Below are 22,648 nucleotides of genomic sequence, written 5' to 3'. Positions count from 1 at the left end.
ACTGTGTGAATGTTGGTGGTGAAGGAACATGAACAGGCTGTTGTTAGTTTTCAGTGAGAGCTGCAGGCTGAAACGGTCACACGCCTGGGGCAGGTCTCCTCCACCTCTTCCTGTCTCACTGAGGAAGACAGCAGTGCAGATTGCCCAAGATGGTACTGATAGGTGGCAGCCTCATTACTGTGTAGTGTGAGGGTGCCAGATTATGAGCTGCCTCTTGGCAAAAGTGGAACGAACCCCCTGCTCCCTGCGGCATCACGGGAGCTGGAATCTAGTAGCAGCTAGAACGATCTCACCCTATAAATATGTATGGGCATGCAATATGCAATATAATGAAGAAAGATCATCAGGGAGAAAACATAGTTAGAAAGAGCAGCATATTAACAAGAAAAGCTTGCATGAAAAAAATGGCGATGCCAAGGTTCCGGGGGTGGAAGGCAAACACGCAGTTTGCTGTATATCAAAGCGGAGGCCGCAGACAGGCCAGCCAGAGTCAGTGTGAGTTCTCCACTTTCATTCTCCCCCAGGCCTGACCCATCAGACACCCACAGAACACACCGCCGTGAGGACCACAGACTGTATCTGTAGCCTTCGGGTTGAGGCCAATCTGAGGACCATAAATAAAAGAATTCTAGGAAAACAAAGACTCATATTCGCGCTTTAGAATTAAAAACTAATTAAAAAGAAGGGACTCGCAATGCAGGACAACAATATGTTGAAAAGCCGGAAGCTGTGTGCACGGGACACCTCCCATTTGAAACACGGCATTGCTGTATGTAGCACTCACCGCTTCCACATTTAACATTAGATACCCGAGTCACCGCCTCCACATTTAACATTAGATACCCGAGTCTCTGAATTCGCCTAAGATGAATATCAATGGGGACTGCGGTATACTGCAGCAAGCTGTAAGGCATGATACACTAAGTAACCCTAGAGTATAATTTAGGGACAAAACCAACTGTCAAGAAACAGCCAGAGACTACATCTAATGAAATCTTTACAGACTGATGTAATAGGTATTAAATTAATCAACATAGCTTAATTGAAGCTCTATCTGTAACATTTTTTATTAGACTTGTTATTAATGAGCCTTTAAATGCTACGACTAACTTGAGCTCTGTGTTAAATTTAAATAATGAACCATTGTTCCCACACAAAAAGAACAAACAACACTTTAATAGGCTTTCTTTTCTCCAAGGGCCTTTTGCAGGCAGAGGGAGGAAGAAAGAGTCCCTGCTTCCTCGCCACCGCTGTGGGTTGGCAAGACACCACGATGAAGGCAGCTAAAAGAGCTCAAAATAACCACAGTGCAACCGCTAAGGAAGGAAAACGCAGCAGCTAAGACCAGAAGGGAGATAAGAGTTTAGGCTCACCCAGAGAGGTGCTTCCTGTCAACCTCAGTCACCTACAGTCACGTGCCACACCTTAAGGAAGTGTACCCTGAGTAGCAGGCTAGAGCAGCTGGGTCCCTGCCGCCGCACATCACCTCCTGAGCAGGTTTATATTGGAACACATCCCATTGCTGGGCAACTGAAGACTCTGCCCAGGACTGCACCTGCTTGTCTATGAATACTTACCTGAACATGTCTCCCAAGCCTTTCAGCATTCCCTTCTTGGCTTTCAACTTCTCCTTCTCCTTCTCCCGGTCCTTTTTCTTTTCCTTTCCCATTTTGTCCTTTTTCCTATCGGTCTTGTCCCTCTTTTCTGTGTTCCCATTCATTTGCCTCTCCAGAGAGTAGGAAGGCTGATCACTGGATGTGGATACGGACTCCCTCCCTGACCTCGAGCTCTCTTCTGTGTCTTCTTCCACTTGAACGGGGAAAAGAAGAGAAAGAATACAGTGAGCCCCGGCAACAACATAAGGACACGTCACTCTCCCACGGTTTCTACAGCAGACGGCACCTCCCATCGACTGGGACCACATGCAAAATCAAAAGGGACATGTGATATGGTGATTTCACTGCACTGACAAGTCCTTCAGGGAGATAGGACACTAGGGCAGGAGAGGACAGCTTCCTGGCGGGGCCTGCAAACATGGCGCTTTCACTGCTACAGAGTCTGCCCAGCAGGAACCCACAGACCCAGCATGATGCCATGCTCCCCTCTGTGCTTTCTCCCTCTTGGTTAAAGATGCTGCAGACACTCCTGGACCCATCTTATACCTGCTCATTGGCGACAACCATGTCAGCATGAACTTCCAGCACCAAGCTTCCTGATACACTCATCTATGGTTTTTGAGTCCAGAAGAATAGACTTTGTGGTTTCTAGAGATAACAGGTTTTCAGGCTCTCTTCATGTGGTTACTGGGGAAGGCTAGCAACACATGTAAGTGAGTGAGTGTGACATTGTTACATAGCGGACACAATCACGGTACGGGTGTGTGTGTGTGTGTGTGTGTGCTACATAGTGGACACAATCACTATACACATTTGTGTGTGTGTGTCCAGGTTCACATGAGAAGACATGAGTGCATAGGTGACGACATATGTGTCCACGTGAGGAGACCAAAGGTCAGCCTCAGCTCTTGTTCCTCATGCACTGACCATCTCGTATGCTGAGACAGTATCTGTCACTGGCCTGGAGTTTGCTAAGCAGGCTAGATGGATATCCAGCAAGTCCCAGGGAATCCTCCCACCTGTCTCCCAGGCTGAGGTCACACAGGCACAGCGCATCTTTTTATGCTGGTGTTGGGGACAGAACTGAAAACCATGCTTCTACGGCAAGCACTTCAGCCGCGGGGCCGTCCGCTCAATGCTGCCCCACAGCCGTGGAGGCCGATGATCCATGAGAACCAATGGCCTTAGTGATAACAACGTGCCCTTCCACGGGCCAGCCTGTTCACGGTCCAGGGTGCTCCAATACCCTCGGCGCTTTACAGGCTAAAGAATGACGAGCAACGGTCATAGGTTTCTCCTACTGAAAGAACTGTGACTGCCCGGAGAGACACAGAGGCCCACATATAGTAACTATAAGAAATCAGTCCTGAGATCCAGGTGTCAATCTATCTTCCAAACACACAGAGTAAAGATTATGCAGACTTCATGTCACTCCTGAATCCTAAGGCGACTTCTTTCCAGCTTCCAACATAGATAGATCCTATGTTCTTGGTCTTAGAGCAAAATGGAGCAGAATGTGACAACTAAGTGCCCTCTAAATTCTGTGGGCTGCAAATCACATCAATAGCCTGGCCATAGGACACCAGGATAATGATATAAGAACCAAGAGCCTAGGACCACAATGGATATCCTGTGCATTTCATCCAGGCAGCTCAGATTTCTGCTATTAACTAAATCCTCAAAACACTGAGACTAACTAGTCTATGAAATGATGGCATGCCCAAGCAATACCACTCTGCATTGTTTTCAAGACACCAGTTGTAGAGTGCAAGAGGCAAAAAGCAAGGTGAAGAATTCTTCTTATGGGATACACACCTTAAATAGAAGTCAGTATATTTCTTCTTTCAGAAAGTCAATCCCTAGACACGGCCAAAGTCCCGACACAGGAGCGGGAGAGATGGCTGTGGGGTTAAGATACTGCCCTGCTCTTTCATAGGACCTGAGTTTGGATCCCAGCACCACACTGGTTGGCTCACAACCATCTGTAAATCTAGCTCCAAAGGGATCCACTACTTCTGTTCCACAAAGGTATCTTTCCACATATTCAGATCCATACACATAGGCATAATTAAAAGATAACAGACTTACTCACAAACACCTGACCTAACTTCAGAGTAACGGATGCCCCTTTCTGGATTTTGTGGGCACCTAAACCTGCACGTGCACATGGGCACAGACCTACATTCTGACACACACACAGACACAGTGTAGTTTTTTAAAAGCTACAATGTAGGTTAGCTACATTGTAACGGTGGCTAGCCTTAGGTACACTAAACCCTGTCTCAAAATAAAACGAACCAACCAAACAAACAAAAAAGCCTCAGAAAATGCGCTTCTTTTCCTCTCTGTGGAGATGCAGATATTAACCAAGGGAGTTTGTCAGAAGAAGCCAGTTAGCATTTGCAAGTAGACAAAGAATCTGTAGCCTTACACATAATGCTGAACTAAGGGCTTTGAGTTTCATGATGAGCACATAACACAGGACAAAGATCCTGGCCAGCTGCTCCCATGGAACAAACTCTCATTGGTTAATAAAAAAGCTGACTGGCCAATAGCTGAACAGGGAGAGGTTAGGTAAGAGAGCCAAACCAAGAGGAATAAGAAGGGCAAAGAAAAGGGGCAGGGTCTCAGGATCTCAATTAAATGCAGAGAGAAGCAAGATGAATGTTGAAAGAAGGTACTGCCACGTGGCAGAGGGTAGATAAGAAATATGGGTCAATTTAAAATGTACGTTAGCTAATAATGAGCCTGAGCTACCAGCATTTATAATTAATAACGAGTCTCTGAGTGGTTATTTGGGAGTGGCTGTCAGGACAGGGAAAAGTCCGCCTACAAGCTACCCTGGAGCTTACTATACATACCCACACCACTTCAGGGAAGAGCAGTCTAAGGGGATGCAGCTGCAGCTTGCCGTAGAGTTCAGGGTCCTGTCTCAAGCCTCTGAACGTGGCTACGTTCTACCCATACAGGCCATTGCACTTTAACCCTTTTGGAAATGGGTGTGGTTCCAAATTTGTGATAATTGACCAAATGACCAGCAAATAATTTTCAGGAATTTCAAAGCCTACGTATATTGAAATACTGTAACAGGATGAATGGAAGCTAGTGGCTATTTCTGTGAGTCCTGCTTGGGAACAAACTGTGAGAAAAACTTCCATCCCATGCACAATCTTTTATTATCACACGTCTCAAATGCAGTCCCTACATGTCTGTCTCCCATGCTCTTCACTCCTGAAAAAAAAGATGCAGGCAATAGCTACAAAGCAAGGCCAATGGAAATGAAAGATACTGGCCCAAACACTGACTTCCCAAGCACGCCTGGATCCAGCATCTGAACACAATTCCTCTGCCTGCAGAAAAAAAATGCCTGTTCTCCTCCAACAAAGCCTCATAAAATGAGCCATAATCAAGCTATGGCATAGATACCCAGTGTACTTGAATTACCTCTGTCTGGCTTCAGGTACATTTTTGTGCTATCACCGTTTGAACTATGTACATCTTCTAATAGATTTTACGACCCTCTGTAATGTCTAAAACAAAAGAAGAACTCAATAAATGTAAATGATTTAGCCTTCCACAGCAACCATTATCATAAATCATGAATGGAGTATGGTAGCAATACGGTCGGTTTTCTGCCTAATAGTTTTGGCAGGACTTCAGGGGGCATATGTCTTCTCTTGGCTCCATCACAGGATAAACATGGTGCCTTCACAACTCACTATATGCTGAAGGAATGTTTGTGCCAATTCTTTTCCATACTCAGAATGATTTTCTCATGTATGTAATACAACTTATTTCCTAAATTGGATGAAACAGAGAAAGTATTAAATGATTTATTAACTCCGCTCTTGTAATCTCATTTTATGAAATGAAAGCTCCTACCTCACTTTGCTGCCCCAAGCGAACACACTGTTGAAATGATCCTTGCACATCTGAGGACTCTTTACTCTTGTTCTAAGCATTCAGATTTAGGTAATATCTCATCACAGAAAAGCTGCTGGGGGGCATGATGATCTCATCAATGTCTTTGAATGCCAACTAATTAAAAATATTTAGCAATATGGAATTTCATATGTACAAACATAAGATGTTCTTTTATAGAGTCACATTATATACACTTAAACTCAGAACAAAAAGAGTTTCCCACTACACCCTGTTCCTATGTGGAAATGCTTAAAGAAAAAAAAAAGCTCAGATAAAATTGGTTACGTGTGTTTAACTTGTGAAAAACATATATGTGATTAAAGACACAGATGTATTGGATGGTAAGATTAAAACCTATGTCTACATATTTAGGACTAGCTTTATATAAAGTAAGGGTTATGAGATATTTTATTCCCTTAAGCTAAGAAAATGCAAAAAAGAAATACTCATGTGAACAATAACTCTACTGAGAAAACGCCAGCAATGCACCAGCAGCAAGTGACTTGCTCCGTTCTGCTCCTATAATGCATCTCAGTATAAAATCAATCATGAATTTATATTTAGGTAATGCAGTATTTTAAATGTAGCATAAATGCTCTTGTTTCCCACTTTGATCCTGCCTATCTCCACAGACTTTTACAGACAGCCGGTACAAAGGAAGACGCTATCTCCTGAACAAGCAGAAACCCTGTTGTACTCCTCATGGTCCTCTGTCTGATTGTGCCCCTGGCACCGAACTCTCAGCCCCTTCCTCGGTGATTACTGTAAAGACGACACTTGCTCATTCCTTTTTCAAAAGGTAAACCGGGAAGCTGCTTATCCCCTCTGATGTGCCAGTCATTCTGCAATTAAGACGCACCTAATCACTCTGTTTTCAGCAGATGCAAATGTGGCGCAATTAAAATTCTAGGCCACGTGACAAACTGAGCTCCTCAATTCGGAAAGGCAGCCTGTGAAGACTGGGTCACTGGAAAGTCTAGAAAAGTCTAACCACTTGAGCATTAATGGTTATGGAGAAAAGACCTCAGGTTTGAGAGGGAGATCCAGGTTCTACAGCTCTGGCAGTGGACAAAGCGTGTCACTTTGGCTACCACAAACACAGGCTGACTCCCAGCACACGGCTACCAACCATCATTGGCTACCACAAACACGTGCTGACTCCCAGCACACAGCTAACAACCACCATTTCCTCTCACTCGAACCAATGCTGCTGCTGTAACGAGCTCTGCTGCTTGCTTTCTCAAAATTCATTTCTCCCTTTCTGCTTCCATAATTTCATACTGTGTCCAGAATGTAACCAAGCGCCAAGGGGTGGATTCATTAAGCTTAAAGCAGCCTATGGGAGCTATGTTCCTGCAGACATGGGAGTACCAAGGTCACTGCACCTGGCATGGCCCTGTCACACTGAATCCTTTGCTTCTGCTGGGTACAGAAGGGAAACTGTGAAAGTACCTTGTGGACAGAGGAGCAGACAGGGAGGAAAGACACTGAGTCTCATGACACAGATGGGCTGTGGGCTAATAATCCCACAGCGGCCTGGCTGTACAAAACACTGCATCTCTTTATCATTTAAGTGTGGAGTCAACTTTACTATTAAATACGGCTAAAAGCAAGTGGACATGGCATAAGGCAGACATTAAAATAGCTGTAAAATAGCTACAGTTATGCATCAAAAACATAAGGATAGTAGACAATGTCCTTTAAGGCAGTTCTGGAAATATTTCTAGGTTTAGACAAATTGTCGAAGATACATAAACAGAGAGATCCCAAACTAAAACTAGAACGCTTTTTGTTGTTGGTTTTCAAGACAAAGTTTCTGTGTAGCCCTGGCTGCTCCGCAACTCATTCTATAAGACCAGGCTGGCCTTGAACTCAGAGATCCACCTGCTTCTGATTCCCAAGTACTGGGATTTAAGATAAGACACTGCCACATCTGTCTTATAATTTTATATCCACTCAACAGGCACACTCCTCTGAGGGCCAGGACTAAAGAGCACTGGCAAATAAAATCTGTTGCATTAAGGAACCATGTCCTGTTCTCATGTATGAAGATCTACGCAGAGAATAGGAAAGCTTCACAGTAAGGAGATGGATTCTTAAGCGACTTAAATTCACATGGGAAGACAGAGGAAAAATATCACGCTCTTCCTGGACGACTCCCCAGCGTCACAAGTTTAAATTGCCTTAAATAAGTTAAAAACGAGGTAGAGTTGGGACTGAGGAAAGGCTCAGGTGGGAATGTGGTTGCTGTGTAAGCATGAAGATACGAGTTCAAGCCCCAGAAGAGTCTGTTTTAAAGAAGCTGTGTGCAGTGACGCATTCTGGTAATCTCTGCTCTGTGGACAGGGAGACAAGATGTCCTTAGGGCTCACTGACAGCCACTTTTGGGGAGCTGTAGGTTAAGTGAGAGTCCCTGCCTCGGTAGAAAGCAACTGAAGAGGACACCTGAGGCTGCCCTCCATCCCAGACACTCAGATGCACACATGTGAATGCATTCAAACATACACGCACACGCACGTGCACACTCAAGGAAGGAAAAACTCTGCTAAACCTGGCAGATCAACTGCCCACCAACTCTCAGTGGAAGAGTGGGAGATAAATAATGCTGAAGGAGAAATCATCAAGGACTGGACTCCAAGGCCCCGCAAAGCCTCTGCAGGAACTGAACACGCTGAGAACATAAATATTATCATTGGTTCTTATTTTAGCTGACTATTTTGACTTCAGGAAAGGGAGAAAAAGATGTAGGAAATGAACAGCTAGAGATGCAGATGGTATCGAGTAACAGAATCTGCCGTTCTGGACTCTTGACTTTTAACATTAGAATGATGAGCTCTTGGCAAGGAAAATAGCTGGCTTCTTCTGAGCGCGGTGGGGGTGGGGGTGTGGAGCACACATGTTCAAGGCGAAAAGGAAATGTGGAGCCTGGAGAAGCAGTTCTCCTGAGGTGGGTGATGGAAAAGTCACTGACAGAGGATGAGTGTGGGGGCACATGTCTGTGACCCCAGTAATTTGAGGTCACCCTGGGCTATATGGGCTCCTTTCTCAAACAAGCAAGCAAACAAACAACACCTAACAAAATAAAGAGCCAATATAATGGCTGGGAAGGGGCAAGACATCAACAAAAGAGGTAACAACCCCTGGTGCTACCAAAGGAGAAGAGTTCAAATGAATGACCACAGACACTCTATACTTAAAACAGCTTATTTCGTTAAAATAAAAGAGCTTAAGGTGTGTATTGGTAGAGGGTCAGGAACAACAGAATTGCCTTTCCAAGGAGCTCATGACTTATTCCCAATTATTCTTTAATTTCTAAGCTTTTCTCATCCATCTTCCACGATGTTCCCAAAGACCGTGGTAGACTGTTGACTACACAGCTGGTCATTCCGCCTCCCATGTGCCCTGCTGAGCAGGCACCACGAGGCCCACACACTCAACATGCTCAGTCCTTGCAGATTTGTTCTTGGTGTCCAGTGGATCTTTACAGTAAAGTGGTGCTGGTCACGCGTCCTCTCTACCGACAGGAACAATGAGTCACGACAATAAAGGTTTGCCTGTCACTGATTCTCACCAAATGAAATCTGTGTGAACTTTAAATGCTAGCAGCAGCACCCAAGGCTCCACTGTGGGAGTTGTCATCTGAAATCTCATTTGAAGACAGTGGATACAGATCTGGAAGTGGATTGGTGCAGTGTTTGCCTTGGTGCCACATGAACTGGACACGGTGGCACACGGCCATAATCTCAGCATTTGGAAGACAGAGGATCAGAGAGTTAAGGTCATCCTTGACTATAATGAAGCTCAAGGTCAGCTTTGGATATGTGAGATTCTGTCTCAATTTTTTTTCTTTTGATTTTAAGCAACGAGTGAGCTTAATGCCAATATATGTTTTAATAACCCACAAATTACTATTATTATTGTGTCAAAGAAGAGATCTCAGCCATGGTTCAGACCATAAATGAAAACCAATATGAAAGTGTGCAGGCGGGTTCCTAAGTGAAGGTTAGTGACACTCTGGAAAGGCGGCTGTGTGTTTCTCTCCTTCCAGGAGATCAGAATGTCTGTCTTCCAAAAGGAGATGTTTCTAACATCTAGGAAATGTAACACATTTCAGGAAATGCACGGATATTCTTAATGTTAAAACAAAACTTTGGTGTGGGGGTCAGCTCTGAGGTAGAGCATTTGCGTTGAGGCTCAGTCCTGCAAAGCAGAAACAACAGCAACAATAAAAATAAAAATTAAACCTATACTGAAAATAGTACATTCTACCTGATGGTCAGAGCATCACAAACACAAATAGAAAGTAGATTGTTTAGGGGAAAGGCCCTTGAAGAAGGAAGGAAAAGGACAGTAGTGTTCACAAGTAAGGTTGGAGGGAAACACACACCATCATTAGGAGACACGAGCTACACAACACAGATCGTGTGGGCAGTCCAAGGATAGATGGGCACAGTGACGCATGCCCATAACCCCAGATCAAAACTGAATGCTGCCAGCGTTTACAGAGAGACCTCCAACAGCAATTTCTAGCGTCAGATAAAGAGGGCTCAGGACTGAGTGGGAAGGAATGACATCAGATTTCATGAGGGGGAATTAAGACAGCACAGTGGTCGTGTGTCTCTGTGGGGAGATGATGACCAAGGTCCGTGACTCTGAATGCTAAGTGGAGAAATGCATCTTCACCTGTCATAGCGTGTGCAGTGCTGAGAACATAAGCATAGCTTCTTCCTTCACTGGCACTATCAGGAGCCGTCTTAACCTGAGCTACTGTGTTATTTGTCTATAAGCAGTCTGCCTGTGATCTCGTCTATTCCTGCACCCAGGCACGTCTCTGTATGTGGAAGTCAGAGGTCTCAATTGCTTTCTACCTTATTTTGAGGGGGTATCTCACTGGACCTCATGAATGGGCTGCCTGTGACCCCCACAGCTTTCTTGCCCCTTCCTTCCCTGCACTGTCCAGAAGTCTGCTGCTAACACTCAGTTTACACACGGGTGCTTCGGGTGAGAATTCGGGCCACTGGCCCACCAGCCACCTCTCTGGTCCCCGTTCCCACCTCTTCACACCCCTCCTGGTACTCTCACCAGGACTATGCACACCAACGTCAGACATGGCTTCCCAGAAATGGCCCTCGAGTTCTTTCTGCACTTCCCCCAAGACCACGGAGCAAAGGCACGGTGCCCAGAGACCCCTGACTGCCCGCTGCCCCTATTCTCACTTCACGGCCTGTTCTCACCAACAACCTGTGCCCTACAAAGCGATGTAACCACAACGTTCACTGGGTTGGTTTTCTACGGAGTCGAATCAGCCCCAGCCAGTTAGGGTCTTTTAGTCTCCGGATCAGCTCTAGGCCCCACTGCTTATAACCCATTCTCAAACGCTTTACGGTGGCTTTGGAATCATTAGCATACCCCTTTGGGATTTAGCTCGTGTTGGGGGAAAAATCTTAGGACTAAGAGACAGAAAAGCAGCATTTGAACATCTATTCCCTAAATGTGATCAGGGACAAATACAGTTAAATATTTTTTTCTCTCTAAAATAATCGTAAATGAAGATTTGATAAGACACTTTAGATGTGATTTCCTTCCCAGTGCACTCTCAGCTCTAGCCAGGTTTTTGTTACTGTTGTGGCTGAGTGTTGAGTGTTGCCCAATGGTGTGGCACTTCCTGTACAGTCAACGATGAACCTGAACGTTTTCACCTTCCTGCCTCCACCTTTGAGTGCTGGGACTGCAGATACGTGCCACCACACGGGGTTTTATGTGGCACTGGGGATGGAATCCAGAGCTTCATGTGGGCTCTGCACCAGCGCTCTACAAACTGAGCAATGCTGCTGTCCTCTTTCTTTTCCAAGATATGTAGCGCAGGCTAGCCTTGAAACCGTGATCCTCCTCTCTCAACCCAGTAAGTTTTGGGGTTACTGATATGTACCATGGCTTCAGTACAGCAGGAGAGAGGCAAGTAGAGAGGTTCCCATAGTTGGAACTACAGAACATAGTTCTTGGCAGGGATGACGAAGCAGACAGGAGCAATCACAAGGAGCATGTGAGGCCTGCTAGCAGGGAAAGTGGACCACAGTATTCCTGGGGACACTTCTCACCTGCCATCTATTCTACCCCAGCCACAGCCTGGGCCTGTCGCACTGCTGATACCATCACTGGTGACACCATGGCTCACACATGTTTTACAAAGGGCCCCACATCTTCCTGGGATGCCTGCCTAGCCAGACACCCTTGGCTCAGACAATGGTCCTCTTTTAAAGCAGCATTCAGTGGGAATGTGGCATCGTCATTTCAACAAGTGGTTAGAACAGAGTCACACAAAGGGGTACCCTTTGCCCCATTCTTTACCAGACATGGATGCAATACAAGGAGCCATGGGGTACAGGCCCTCGGAGGCCAGGATGCAGGACCAGGGCTGTCATGACAGAAAGAACACAAGCCGGACTGTGGAAAAGGCAGGGCTTAGAAAGCAGAGGAGGACACCAGTCCACTGACCTATTGCACCAGAAGCCAGAGAAACCCTTCCTATTTCTATTCTATTTTTTTTAGAAATTATTTATTTGTTTGTTTTTGTTTTATGTGCACTGCTGTTTTGCCTACACATATGCCAAAGCTTTCGGAACTGGATTAAAGACAGTTGTGAGCGGCTGTGTGGGTGCCGGGAATTGAACCCCGGTCCTCTGGAAGAGCAGTCAGTGCTTTCTCTCCAGCCCCTGGTTCTTTATTCTCATGTAAAAATGAGAATCTCCTGATAACGGTAGTCATGCACCCCTGATTCTTTTGGAGGAAACCAAGGGTTCTTATTAAGCACTAGGAGGCTAGCACATGCCAGGGCCCATGTGGGAACAACAGAAAGACCTACATGGCCTATGTATCACCGCAGGAGTGACAACCCTGTGACCCATGAAATTCAAGACCAGGCCTGGCAGCAAGAAGGGGATGAATCTAAATCACAGGCTGATTATAGTGTAAAGATGCTCTAGATATAGACAAAGGACAGGGACGTAGCCATCCTCTCCCTGAATTTTACTTAGCGTATTAGCCAGAAATACTCATGTTCCCAACATATATGTTACAGGCAAAAATTTTGTCATTTTGCTTGAAATCTCAAGATGCATTGTTTATTAAAGCTCCCTTTCCCCACCACTAGCTGTGTTAGGAATGTGTACTGGGAGTCGTCTATCCAAATGTGGAACTGAAAGTAATTTACATTCCCTAGAAACATTCTCTGGTCCTGGATTTAACTTCAGGCTGTATAGTCCACAGCTTTCCTTATAGATAAGGCACACAGGTAGTCATATTCGATGTTAAAATCTAAAATGCAATCGCATTTCCTTCTCTGGATTCCACACTGCACGGTCAGGGTGTCTACATGGAATCCACACAGTGTGATTAACTGCACAAGCGTGGTCATCGTGAGCCCCCAGGAGCCGGGCAATCAGAAAGGCCAGGCGTATAAAACTACAAGAAAAGGCAGACAGTTAGGGCTGGGGCTGTAGCTCAGTGGTAGAGCACTTGCCTTGAATGTCTGAGGTCTCAGGTTCATTCCCAGGACCAGAAACAAACAAAATGAAAAGGAAAAAGGCCAGTGAGGGGGGTGGATATGATGAGCATGCTGTATGTATGCTTGAAAAATACCACGGGGAAGCTTGTTATTTTGTATACTTAATACACTAATAAAATAAATGTAAGTTAAGAATATAAACTGTAAAATAGTAATTATTGAATGTACTAATCAATAATACGCATCTTTATAATTCCTAAGTTCTTCATCTTCTAAATTAGTACTTTATTATTCAAAAAAATTTAAATAAATGTTTAAACATATATCCCATTTAATGATTCATAGAAAAATCTACTCATACTAAACTATGACTCTCAGATTGGCTTAAAATATTTAGTAATTTGGGGAAAATTCAAAATTAGACACATCTGTTTTAATCCAAAAATGTGTCTTTAAAATAATAAGCTATTAAATATACTTATTGGCTATGCTACCTGGCAAACAATACACAGAATGGTTTTCAAAGATTTTGGTATAGTTATTGAAAAATCCAAATGATATTTTTAAAGTGAATTATATCTATAAATAAATACCAATTTAGAGCTCAGTGTATTATACTTTCAAAAAACCCCTGTATTTTCCTGAAATAAGTTTGTGAGAGCAGTTGTTTTGGGTTTTCTCCTTCCTATCCTCCGATGTCACTTTCACAGAGGCTGAGAGGACAGCACCTTGACGGGCAGAGTGGCACAGGCCTGCATTCTCTGCCACTGGAGGGGCTACGAAGGGATTTCAGCTCAAGGCCAGCCTGAGCTATTCTATAGCAGAACCCAGTCTAAAAAGACCCTGTTTCTTCACTGAGTCCAGTATCACATGGTATAAAAGCCCACGTAGGGGCCAGAAAGAGAAGACGGCTGTAAGGACCCCTTTGCTCTGAACACTCTAGACCTCAGAGAGGCACCTCAAGGACCTGGGGATGCCAGGGGATTCTGGTAGCACGTTCTGAGGAGCACGGATCACGTAAGCCATGCGCCATCGCTATGCACGCAGCCAGGACACTCACAGGTCTCCATGCCCTCGTCGTCGTCATCCACCACGGGTTTATCGTAGGACTTGTCGATGGCGGCTCGGAAGCTCTCGTTGCAGCCCCGTCCTCGGATGATCCGCGGCCGGGGGCGGTGGAAGGGGATGTTCCCGTTCAGGGTCACCTCGGCCACAGCAGTTTGCAGGCTTTCTAGAGAGCTGGATTTCTTCAGACCCAAGGACGGTCCTACATCTCTACTGGGGGAGCCTTGGAGGGTCAGAACAATACAGGATTAGTGAGTGCGAAGTGAGAATCTCAGATCCAACAATCTATGCACTATGGACACCTGTGGTGATAAAGTGAGTGGCTAAGTGGTAAGTTCTAGAATGTGGGTGGAAAATATATAAAGTACAAACAGCAGTAGTTAATTTAAAAAAAAAAACATTACGTTTTTATATCTATTTCCATTTGGAAAAATTTCTAATTTATTAATTTTGACCAGAACAGATGAAGTCATTATCAAACCACTGTGCAATGTAACACATCTATACACTAAAACAACAGGAATGACGAATAATTGCATTTAAAATGCAGAGGCAGTGAGGAGGCTGCAGGAGAATCATCTCTGCAACCTAACTGCAGCACCTTACTGTAGTGCAAAGTTATGATCGGCAGAAGGTGGACCTCACTGTCACGGGCTTCATCTGGTCTGCCATGTGAACATGAACACAGCAGTCCCGGGGCCATCAGCACACTTAGCTGGCACCGTGCAGAAAGGTGGCTCTGGGAACAGAATGTTCTAGACAAAGTGCAGCACAGATATGAAGACATGTCCCATGTGGGCTTCTCTCCTTGAGAGACAGAAGTGTTTACACACCAGGGATTTACAATTTTTGCTTTTATTTCTGGAAGAACCAAGGCAAGAAAAAGATTGAGATACCAAGCGCACCCGACTTGGCAGGCATTCTGAACTATTTTCTTTAAGCAAAGGAGACAGCCCCATCCATCACTGTCTGATCAGGCACACTGGGGTGGACGTCAGCAGATTCTAAAGGCTGACACCTCCACCTGGGTGGGCCAGGTGACAGGGCTGGTTCCTCACTCATCTTCCTAAAAAGACAGATGGAAAAAAGAAAAGAGATGGTAGAAAGACTAAACAGCTTATCTCCACATGGGGTCACCCACACATATGTTGATCAATAATTAGGGAGCAGCTTCCCCGTGCTACTACGTGGAAGACAAATGGCTGAGAGGTGAGCTCACCACTGCTCAGAGTGGGAAGACACAAAGAAAACTAACTGGAAGTGTCAAAATAAGAATTATCCTCTAATGCTTCATTTATATTACATATTTTACCTAATTTTCACCACAGGGCACCAGTACTCGGGAAGGGCAGAGGTGCTCACAATACAGGCAGAGAAAATGGCACAAATATAACTAGTGGGGGAAAAGCATTACATAAGCTATTGGTCTCAGGAGCAAATGATGATGTCTCGGGGGGCAGTTTTATATGTATTCGATTACTTATTTTGCAACTAAAGCACACTCAGAATATGTTTTTACAAGGAGCACACGTCACTCTGACTCCCCGCAGCGAGTGGCTGACACTTCTGACATGATTCATGAAGTCGATGTCACAGGAAGGAAAATGAACAGTGTTCTAGAACAAAAGGGACGATGTCAAGGAGTCAGGCGCAGTGGGAGCCGCGTCCTCCTTGGCGGGTCAGCCACCTTCACATCCTCTAGAAACAGCAGCAGCAAGGACTTCACTGCTGAATGAATCAGGCCTGTGAAATTTCAAACTTCCCTATCTGTATTAGGGCCACGTGAAGCATGAATCAGGCAAAGGATCCCCAGTGATATGACAAGTAAAGGTGCAGAGCAATTACATCAGCAAGAAAACTCCACTAGTGTACCGGTGTCTCTCAACACACATATTTAACAACCTACATAGTTTTGAATCTTCCTTCTCTAAAATATAACACTGTGGATAACATTTTATCATAATGCTGGTAAATGCAGTGTGCTCATGCATGGATGAAATTTGCACAGCAAAAAGTTTTACAGAAAGTTAACCTATAGCATGATCAGCAAAGGTACCCAGACACGGCTGGAACACGGCTTCGCCTACTTATTTACATACAATCCGTGACTACTTTCATGCCACTTCTGTGAAATCACACAGCTGCCAGAGACCCCATGGCCTGCGAGCCTGGATTGCTTATTATCTGGTTCTTAGCAGAAAGAGCTCACTGCGCCTGTCATAGATCTCATCCACCAGAGTAAGAAACAAAGGCTTTAAGTGATATACTGAGAATTCTGGATTGGGGATGGAACTCCAGGTCAGCTGCTTGCTAGGAAGCACAAGGCTTGATTGGATCTCAGGTCCCACTAGAACAGGTCATAAGCTCAGCATTTCCTATGATGAAAACTGAGACAGGGTCTTCGAAATAAGACATGGGCAAAAGACAACTCACGACCAGTATGGAAGGCAGCGTTTTCTCATTCAGAATCGGTATCTTGAAGCTTTCGCTTTTAAATCTTTAGATCCTTAGTATACAGGCATTTTTACCTCTAAGAAATCTAAAAGATCTCATTATTATCTTTGAAAGAAAGTATAGTCACTGCAAAAAAAAAAAAAAAATACAAGACTCCTACGTCCCTAAGCCAAGGAAATCATATATAAACGATCTTTCTTAGAGCAACATTGTTTGTTCAATGCCTTCCACACGTGGGGCAATCACTCTGCCGCTGCGCTGCACCCTGGCCCTAGGTCTGTTGCTCTGGTCTGTTTTTTTATTTTATTTTATTTTATTTTTAATAGAGTATTATTGTGCAGCACTAGCTGGCCCAGAACTCAGAGCTCAATAGCTAGGACCAAGGAAATCCACCTGCCTCTGTCTCTTGAGGGCTGAGATCAAAGGCGTACACCAGGTGGCTTCTGATTGCTGTCTGCTAATAAAGAGCCCTCTTGGGGGAAAAAAGGTGACAATGAAGGTATCAAAAAAAAAAAAAAAAAAGAAAGAATTCTGTTTTCATAACAAGTGGCTTACAACGAGACAGGTGTCTATACCAAAACGTCAGCATGCCTTGTCCAAAGCTCTGGTCTAACCTGTCCAAGAATCTAGGCAGCCCCGAAATGAGGAAAAAGGAGCAAAGGCAACGGAAAACTCCGTTCACTGGCTAACACTGGGCAGGGAGAACACAGCCTACGGATTTATCAATAGAGATTAGAACCCCCCAAACCAAGAGCATCCTGGTGACCATATAAAGTTCCTCTTCAAACTTTCCAGTTTAATTATATGCATAGGACAGATTGTATACGCAAATCCGGAAAATGCCCTTCTCCTGTAAGACCTAACAGGTGGCCTGCAAACACACAGGTCCGAAAGAGACGATAAATCCGAATCGTCATCGTGAAAGTTATATAACGTTTTCAGTTGTAATCTGTAAGTTAATTCTTACTCACGGTAACTTTGGTTGTTTCAGTTAACACTCCTGGCTTTCACATAAGGGACAGTGTTCAGTGTCCCACTGTGGAGGTGTGAGGCTCTGCCTGGCACAGCACCCAACACTGAGGACTAGGGAGTCTAAATGCTAACTGCCCACTGTACACATGCAGACGACCAAGACTTGCCCTACAGCTCCACATCAGAATTTCAACGAATTCTATGCTTTTTACCAGAAAAACAGCTACTTGGTAAGATCTGAGGCTACAGTTAATTGCCCCGAACACGATTAACTTATAATTTATTGAATGCAATATTATAATCTATCATTTACTTCACAGGATATGGTAACGCCAAGTACATCCACAGTAATCTTTATGCATCTATGTCGAACACACAGGCTGAGACTAATTACTACAGCAGGTTAAAAAGGCAAATTAAAGCTAATACGTGCTAAGTGATATAATTACATTATCCTGGATCTAGAATAATTAAAACAAGATATTCCAAAATACACTAATAAATCATGCATGCTCAACTGCACACAGCACACTGCTTAATTACACTGACAGACTCCACTGATTGTTTCCATGTAGTAATATGAAAAAATAAGATATAGTGTACTGCTAACCTAGTCTATGTAGCCTATTATTCCTATGAAATGATTAAGCGGTAAGATTTAGAATGGATTCCAAAAGCTAATGAAGCCATATGTATCATATAGTTCAAACTAATGTCAGAGCTGACAATGAGCTAATACCCACATCTGAAAAAGACACAGGAGAGAGCAGACGAAAATCAAGAGTATCAGTAGCAAGGGCAAACTCTGTCATTTAGAGAAAAGAGTTCACATAGGCCAGGGATTCTCAACCTTCCTGATGCCGCGACCCTTTAATACAGTTACCATGCTGTGGTGACCTCCAACCACAAAATTATTCCCTGCTGCTTCATAACTGTAATCATGCTACCGCTATGAACTGCAATGCACGTATGTGATATGCAGGATATCTGATACGCTAACCCTGTGAGAGGGTCGTTCAACCCCTAAAGGGGTAGCATCCCGCAGGCTGAGAAATGCTAATATAGGTGATGTTGTTTTCCAAATAAAAACCACCGCGTGGAGCACTGACAGGAACTAAGACATCACACAATGACTAAAGATCTTATGAGTACAAATAAGAGATGTTTTCTTAGGATTTTGATTTACCATTAAAAAAAATATCACCACAAAAACATTTCTATGCGAGTAAGATTTAAAAAAAAAAAAATCTAAGGTTGTTTTGAACATGGCAAAGGTAGTTCATTCCATTCCATCTGGCACACAATTTGCTGATAAATTTCTCATAACAGAAAAAAATGTATTTTCTCCTGCTATTCGATTTTCCATAACGAAAGCGTCTCAGTGAGACAGGAATACCGGTGCTTCCATGCAGCCTGACTGGCAGCTCTATAATCACGATAAGCTCCTTGAACCAGGGTTTCTATGGCAACAGTCTAACTGTCCATTCTTACCTGCTCTCTGGTCATCCACTGTATTGAGTTTAGTCTCGTCAGCTACTGTTAAAAGGTAAATGTATAATGGTTAGCCCAGTTAGTCCCCGAAGCCCGACATGCTGTAACCCTCCCCCAGTCTTGACCGTTAGAGCACAATTCTTAGGCAATATTCCATGCAAAAATAAATAAATGAATGAAACAACAAGCAAACATTCATAATCAAAAATTAAAAGGAGAAAAATAAGCAGTCTCTTCATGCAGTATGCCAGTCATCTCATCTCACGGTCACGTGTTATTTGTATGTTAGTGTATGATCATTAGCCAAGGCAGTGCACTGTCTAAATTTATGTATTTACATATCTCTGACATTAATGCTTTTAGTCTTGGAGTTCAAACAGCCACCAGAAAACAGCATAAGTTATGATTGACTAACAAAGATTTTTAAAATCATTTAGTTTATACCTGTATTAATTGAATTACTTTTGGGAGTAGAACTTGATTTATAGAGAGAGACTACCTGATTGGTGCCTGGCTGAACAACTATGGCTATTTTCCTCCTCTTGTTTGCTCCCAGATTTGTTCTAGAATATATTCTCAAGTTATTAATGTGATTCAAGGCCATAATTGTTAAAGCACAAGAAGGTCTGTCAATTAGCACTTCAAGATGAGCAATCAAGAAGGGCATTGGCAACGAAGCCCTAGACATGGATTGAGATAATGGGTTCTCTCCAAAACGTTCTCTACTTAAAAATCTCTCCAAATATAATCTCCAAGGAAACCACTTCTCAAATGGACAGAATAGTAAAACATCTCATTTTGAAATGAAGCAACAAGGGTACAGTATGGGTGTGCATGGGTTTGCTTCTCTCCTCATCTACGAATACACGTCAACATACTGCTTGTCATGTCAACACGCTACTGTGAGGAGTATGGGCATCTCAAACGTAACGTAAACTAATTTTTTTGACAAATTGCCACATGTGAAATTTATTCATTTTTTTCTATTGCTCAAAATAAGCAGACATGTGTTTGGGACCTTCAGTTTCATCCCGCAGCACCCCACGCCTTATTTAGATAAAGATTCATGGAGATTGTACTCACTACCTAAATCCATGCTTTTTGATTTTCGTGTTTTAACGAAATCCAATTGACTGGCATCTGAAAATTGCTTTGTGCGTTTTTCTGACATACTCTGGCGTCCAAATCCTTCTCGTTGAAAAGCAAGAACCGGATCAACATCTGGACTCAAAGAGCTGGGTGAAGAGAAAGAAAAAACACGAAAGTACTTACTAAAGAGTGGAGACATTAGCTTTAGGAGAGATCGCACATCCTTTAATACACGGATAGATGCATTTTATTTAAAGATTAAAATAACATAATATACCTCACTTTTACAAGAGCACTAAATGGAAATAAGAGAAAAAGTAAATATTGATTTGACCTTAAAGCAACTCTATGGGTTTAGATTTTCTTCTCTATTTCCTTCTGCCTGGTTCTTCGTTGCGCTTGATAATATATCATTATTTCTCTTATTGTTTAAAATGAGTCTGCTATTTGTCAGACATTGGAAACCCTGAATATTTGACAAGACTTGCCTTGTACTGCAACATGTAACCATATAAATTGCAATTTAGCAATTTCATAAAAGATATGTTCTGATGGAAACTAACAGAGACACCCACAACTGGACAAGGTGCAGACATGGAGAAATTCTGGAACATATCTTTTATGAAATTCTTTCTGCCAGCATCTTAAAACCTCTACTCAGCAAACTTTCACACTCATTTTATAGTCTCCCAAATATTGCTATTATCAAAATTAGAATTTGCTGTTATATTTTCTCCTTTGTTAAAATAACATGGTTAATGGCCGCTGATTCGATTACTGCGTTGAGAAAAGTTCATTCTATTAGTTAACAAATTAGAAGTATAGCCATTTGACACATTTAGCTTTCCAGAACTGTGCAGCCAACTATAAATGTACACATTTAAAATGTCAAATGAGCTTGCAAATTCATAAGAGACTTAAAATAACTAAATATTCTTAAAATGTGACATAATTAATTTTTCCTGATTAATCTACTCATCAAATTTATTTCAGACACAATAAACAGTACACTAGAATATTATCAAGACAGAATGCCAGGCTGGCAGATGACACCCTGAAGAAGCTATATCTACCCCTCCCCCCCCCCATTGCTGAAATTCCAGTTATTAATCTTGCCTGACTGACCTTCTGCTTTTCCAACATTTTCTTCTGAGCTGGGGGAGAGGTTGTCAGACTGGCCAAGCTCACATTCTCGGCTCTGAGGCTGAAGAGCTGGCATGCATGCCTAGATAGCCCTTCCCTGATAGTCTTTCCTCTACCTGACATTTCCCAAGGAAAAATCACAGATGCCTGCATCTTTACTGTTCCTTTTTCAAAGCCACCTCAGGGAAATTAATGCCCCAAGCTATTCCTTAACACCAACTCTGTCTTTTTCCCAATGCAGCTCTGTTCCTGCAATCCCCTTCAAGGTGTCTCATCATGGGGGGGAGACGCAAGGCCTTTTGCCTCCTTTTGTATCTTCCAGGGAGATACAAGCTGCAGTCACAGCAAGAACACAACAGAAGACTCACTCAGCTACTCAGGGTGCAGCTATTAGCCTATGCTCTCCGGCTCAGCTCTGTTATGACGTCCTGTATTTTACAGTAGAGAATTTAAAAGAAAGAAACAAAAGCTAATGATGAACTTTGCAAAGGCGCAGGAACAGGTCAAGTTCTTTCAAGAGAACATCAGCAGAGCTAGCAAATATATTAACTGTGTTTCCTTGAGCTCACATAAAGAGGAGAGGACTGGGGAGGAATGGGGGCGGGGAGGGGGGAGGAGATGGGAGGAAGGGAAGGGAGAGAATAGGAGGGAGCGGGGAAAGAGGAGACCTCGGGTGGTTTACTTGGTTAAGATCACCATAAAAGTGCTAATGAAAAAAATGCCAGTCCTTAGCAACTCCAACCTAATGCGTCACATGACAGGTGGAGGGTGGGTAGACGGATGTGCACCGAAACAAGTTTTGCTCGAGAGCATGCTTTTCTACCAAGCATGAAGACTAAAAGAACTGGGGCGGGAGGAGGGGGAGAATGAGGACCAGACAAGGTGACCAGTATCAAATGCTTTCTCTTACTGTCACCGAGTCTCTGGGCCCTGACAGAAGCAGCTCCAAGCCTCGCACACAGAGTGCTGCAACACCAGAGAGAAAAGCTGGGGCTGTGGGCATGGCTCCGTGGAGGGGGTGCTTGCTGCATGGGCATGAGGACTGAGTCTGAGATTCCCAGCCTGCAGCAGAGGCACTCAACAGGCAGCCAAGCCAACTGGCATGCTCTGCATCCCTGACTGTCAATAGAATTAGGTGGAAGGAAGGAAGACTGAGGAAGATGCCAGATGCTGGCTGTGTTGACTAGGTTGATGTCAACCAGACCCAAGCCAGAGACACTGGAGAGGAGGGGAACTAAGATCTGGCTGTAGGTACATCTGCAGGGCACTTTCGTCATTAGTGATTTACATGGGAGAACCCGGCCCCTTGTGGATAGGCCAGCCCTGCGTTGGTGGTCCTAGGCTCTATAAAAAAGCAGGTTGAGCAAGCCCGTGAGCCATACTCCTCTGT

At 43.8% G+C, this 22,648-nt stretch overlaps 1 protein-coding gene across 14 annotated transcripts in view; it reads right to left on the bottom strand.

The window, feature by feature from the left end:
* The window catches only part of Pard3 (par-3 family cell polarity regulator), a 516,377-nt gene that overhangs the window by 163,916 nt on the left and 329,813 nt on the right, over positions 1-22,648 (bottom strand). For 8 of the 14 annotated variants that reach the window (XM_038312958.2, XM_038312952.2, XM_038312950.2 and 5 more), the window contains 4 exons: positions 20,110-20,261; positions 19,027-19,071; positions 14,105-14,332; positions 1,578-1,809 (listed from right to left, as the gene is read on the bottom strand). In XM_038312958.2, the coding sequence (XP_038168886.1) occupies positions 1,578-1,809; positions 14,105-14,332; positions 19,027-19,071; positions 20,110-20,261 (657 nt within the window). The remainder of the gene's footprint in view (positions 1-1,577; positions 1,810-14,104; positions 14,333-19,026; positions 19,072-20,109; positions 20,262-22,648) is intronic. The other 6 variants (XM_038312956.2, XM_038312964.2, XM_038312957.2 and 3 more) reach the window with 2 other exon arrangements.

Source organism: Arvicola amphibius, chromosome 15 (genome assembly GCF_903992535.2).
Source record: "Arvicola amphibius chromosome 15, mArvAmp1.2, whole genome shotgun sequence".
NCBI lineage: Eukaryota > Metazoa > Chordata > Mammalia > Rodentia > Cricetidae > Arvicola > Arvicola amphibius.
This window is presented reverse-complemented; position numbering and strand designations above follow the sequence as displayed.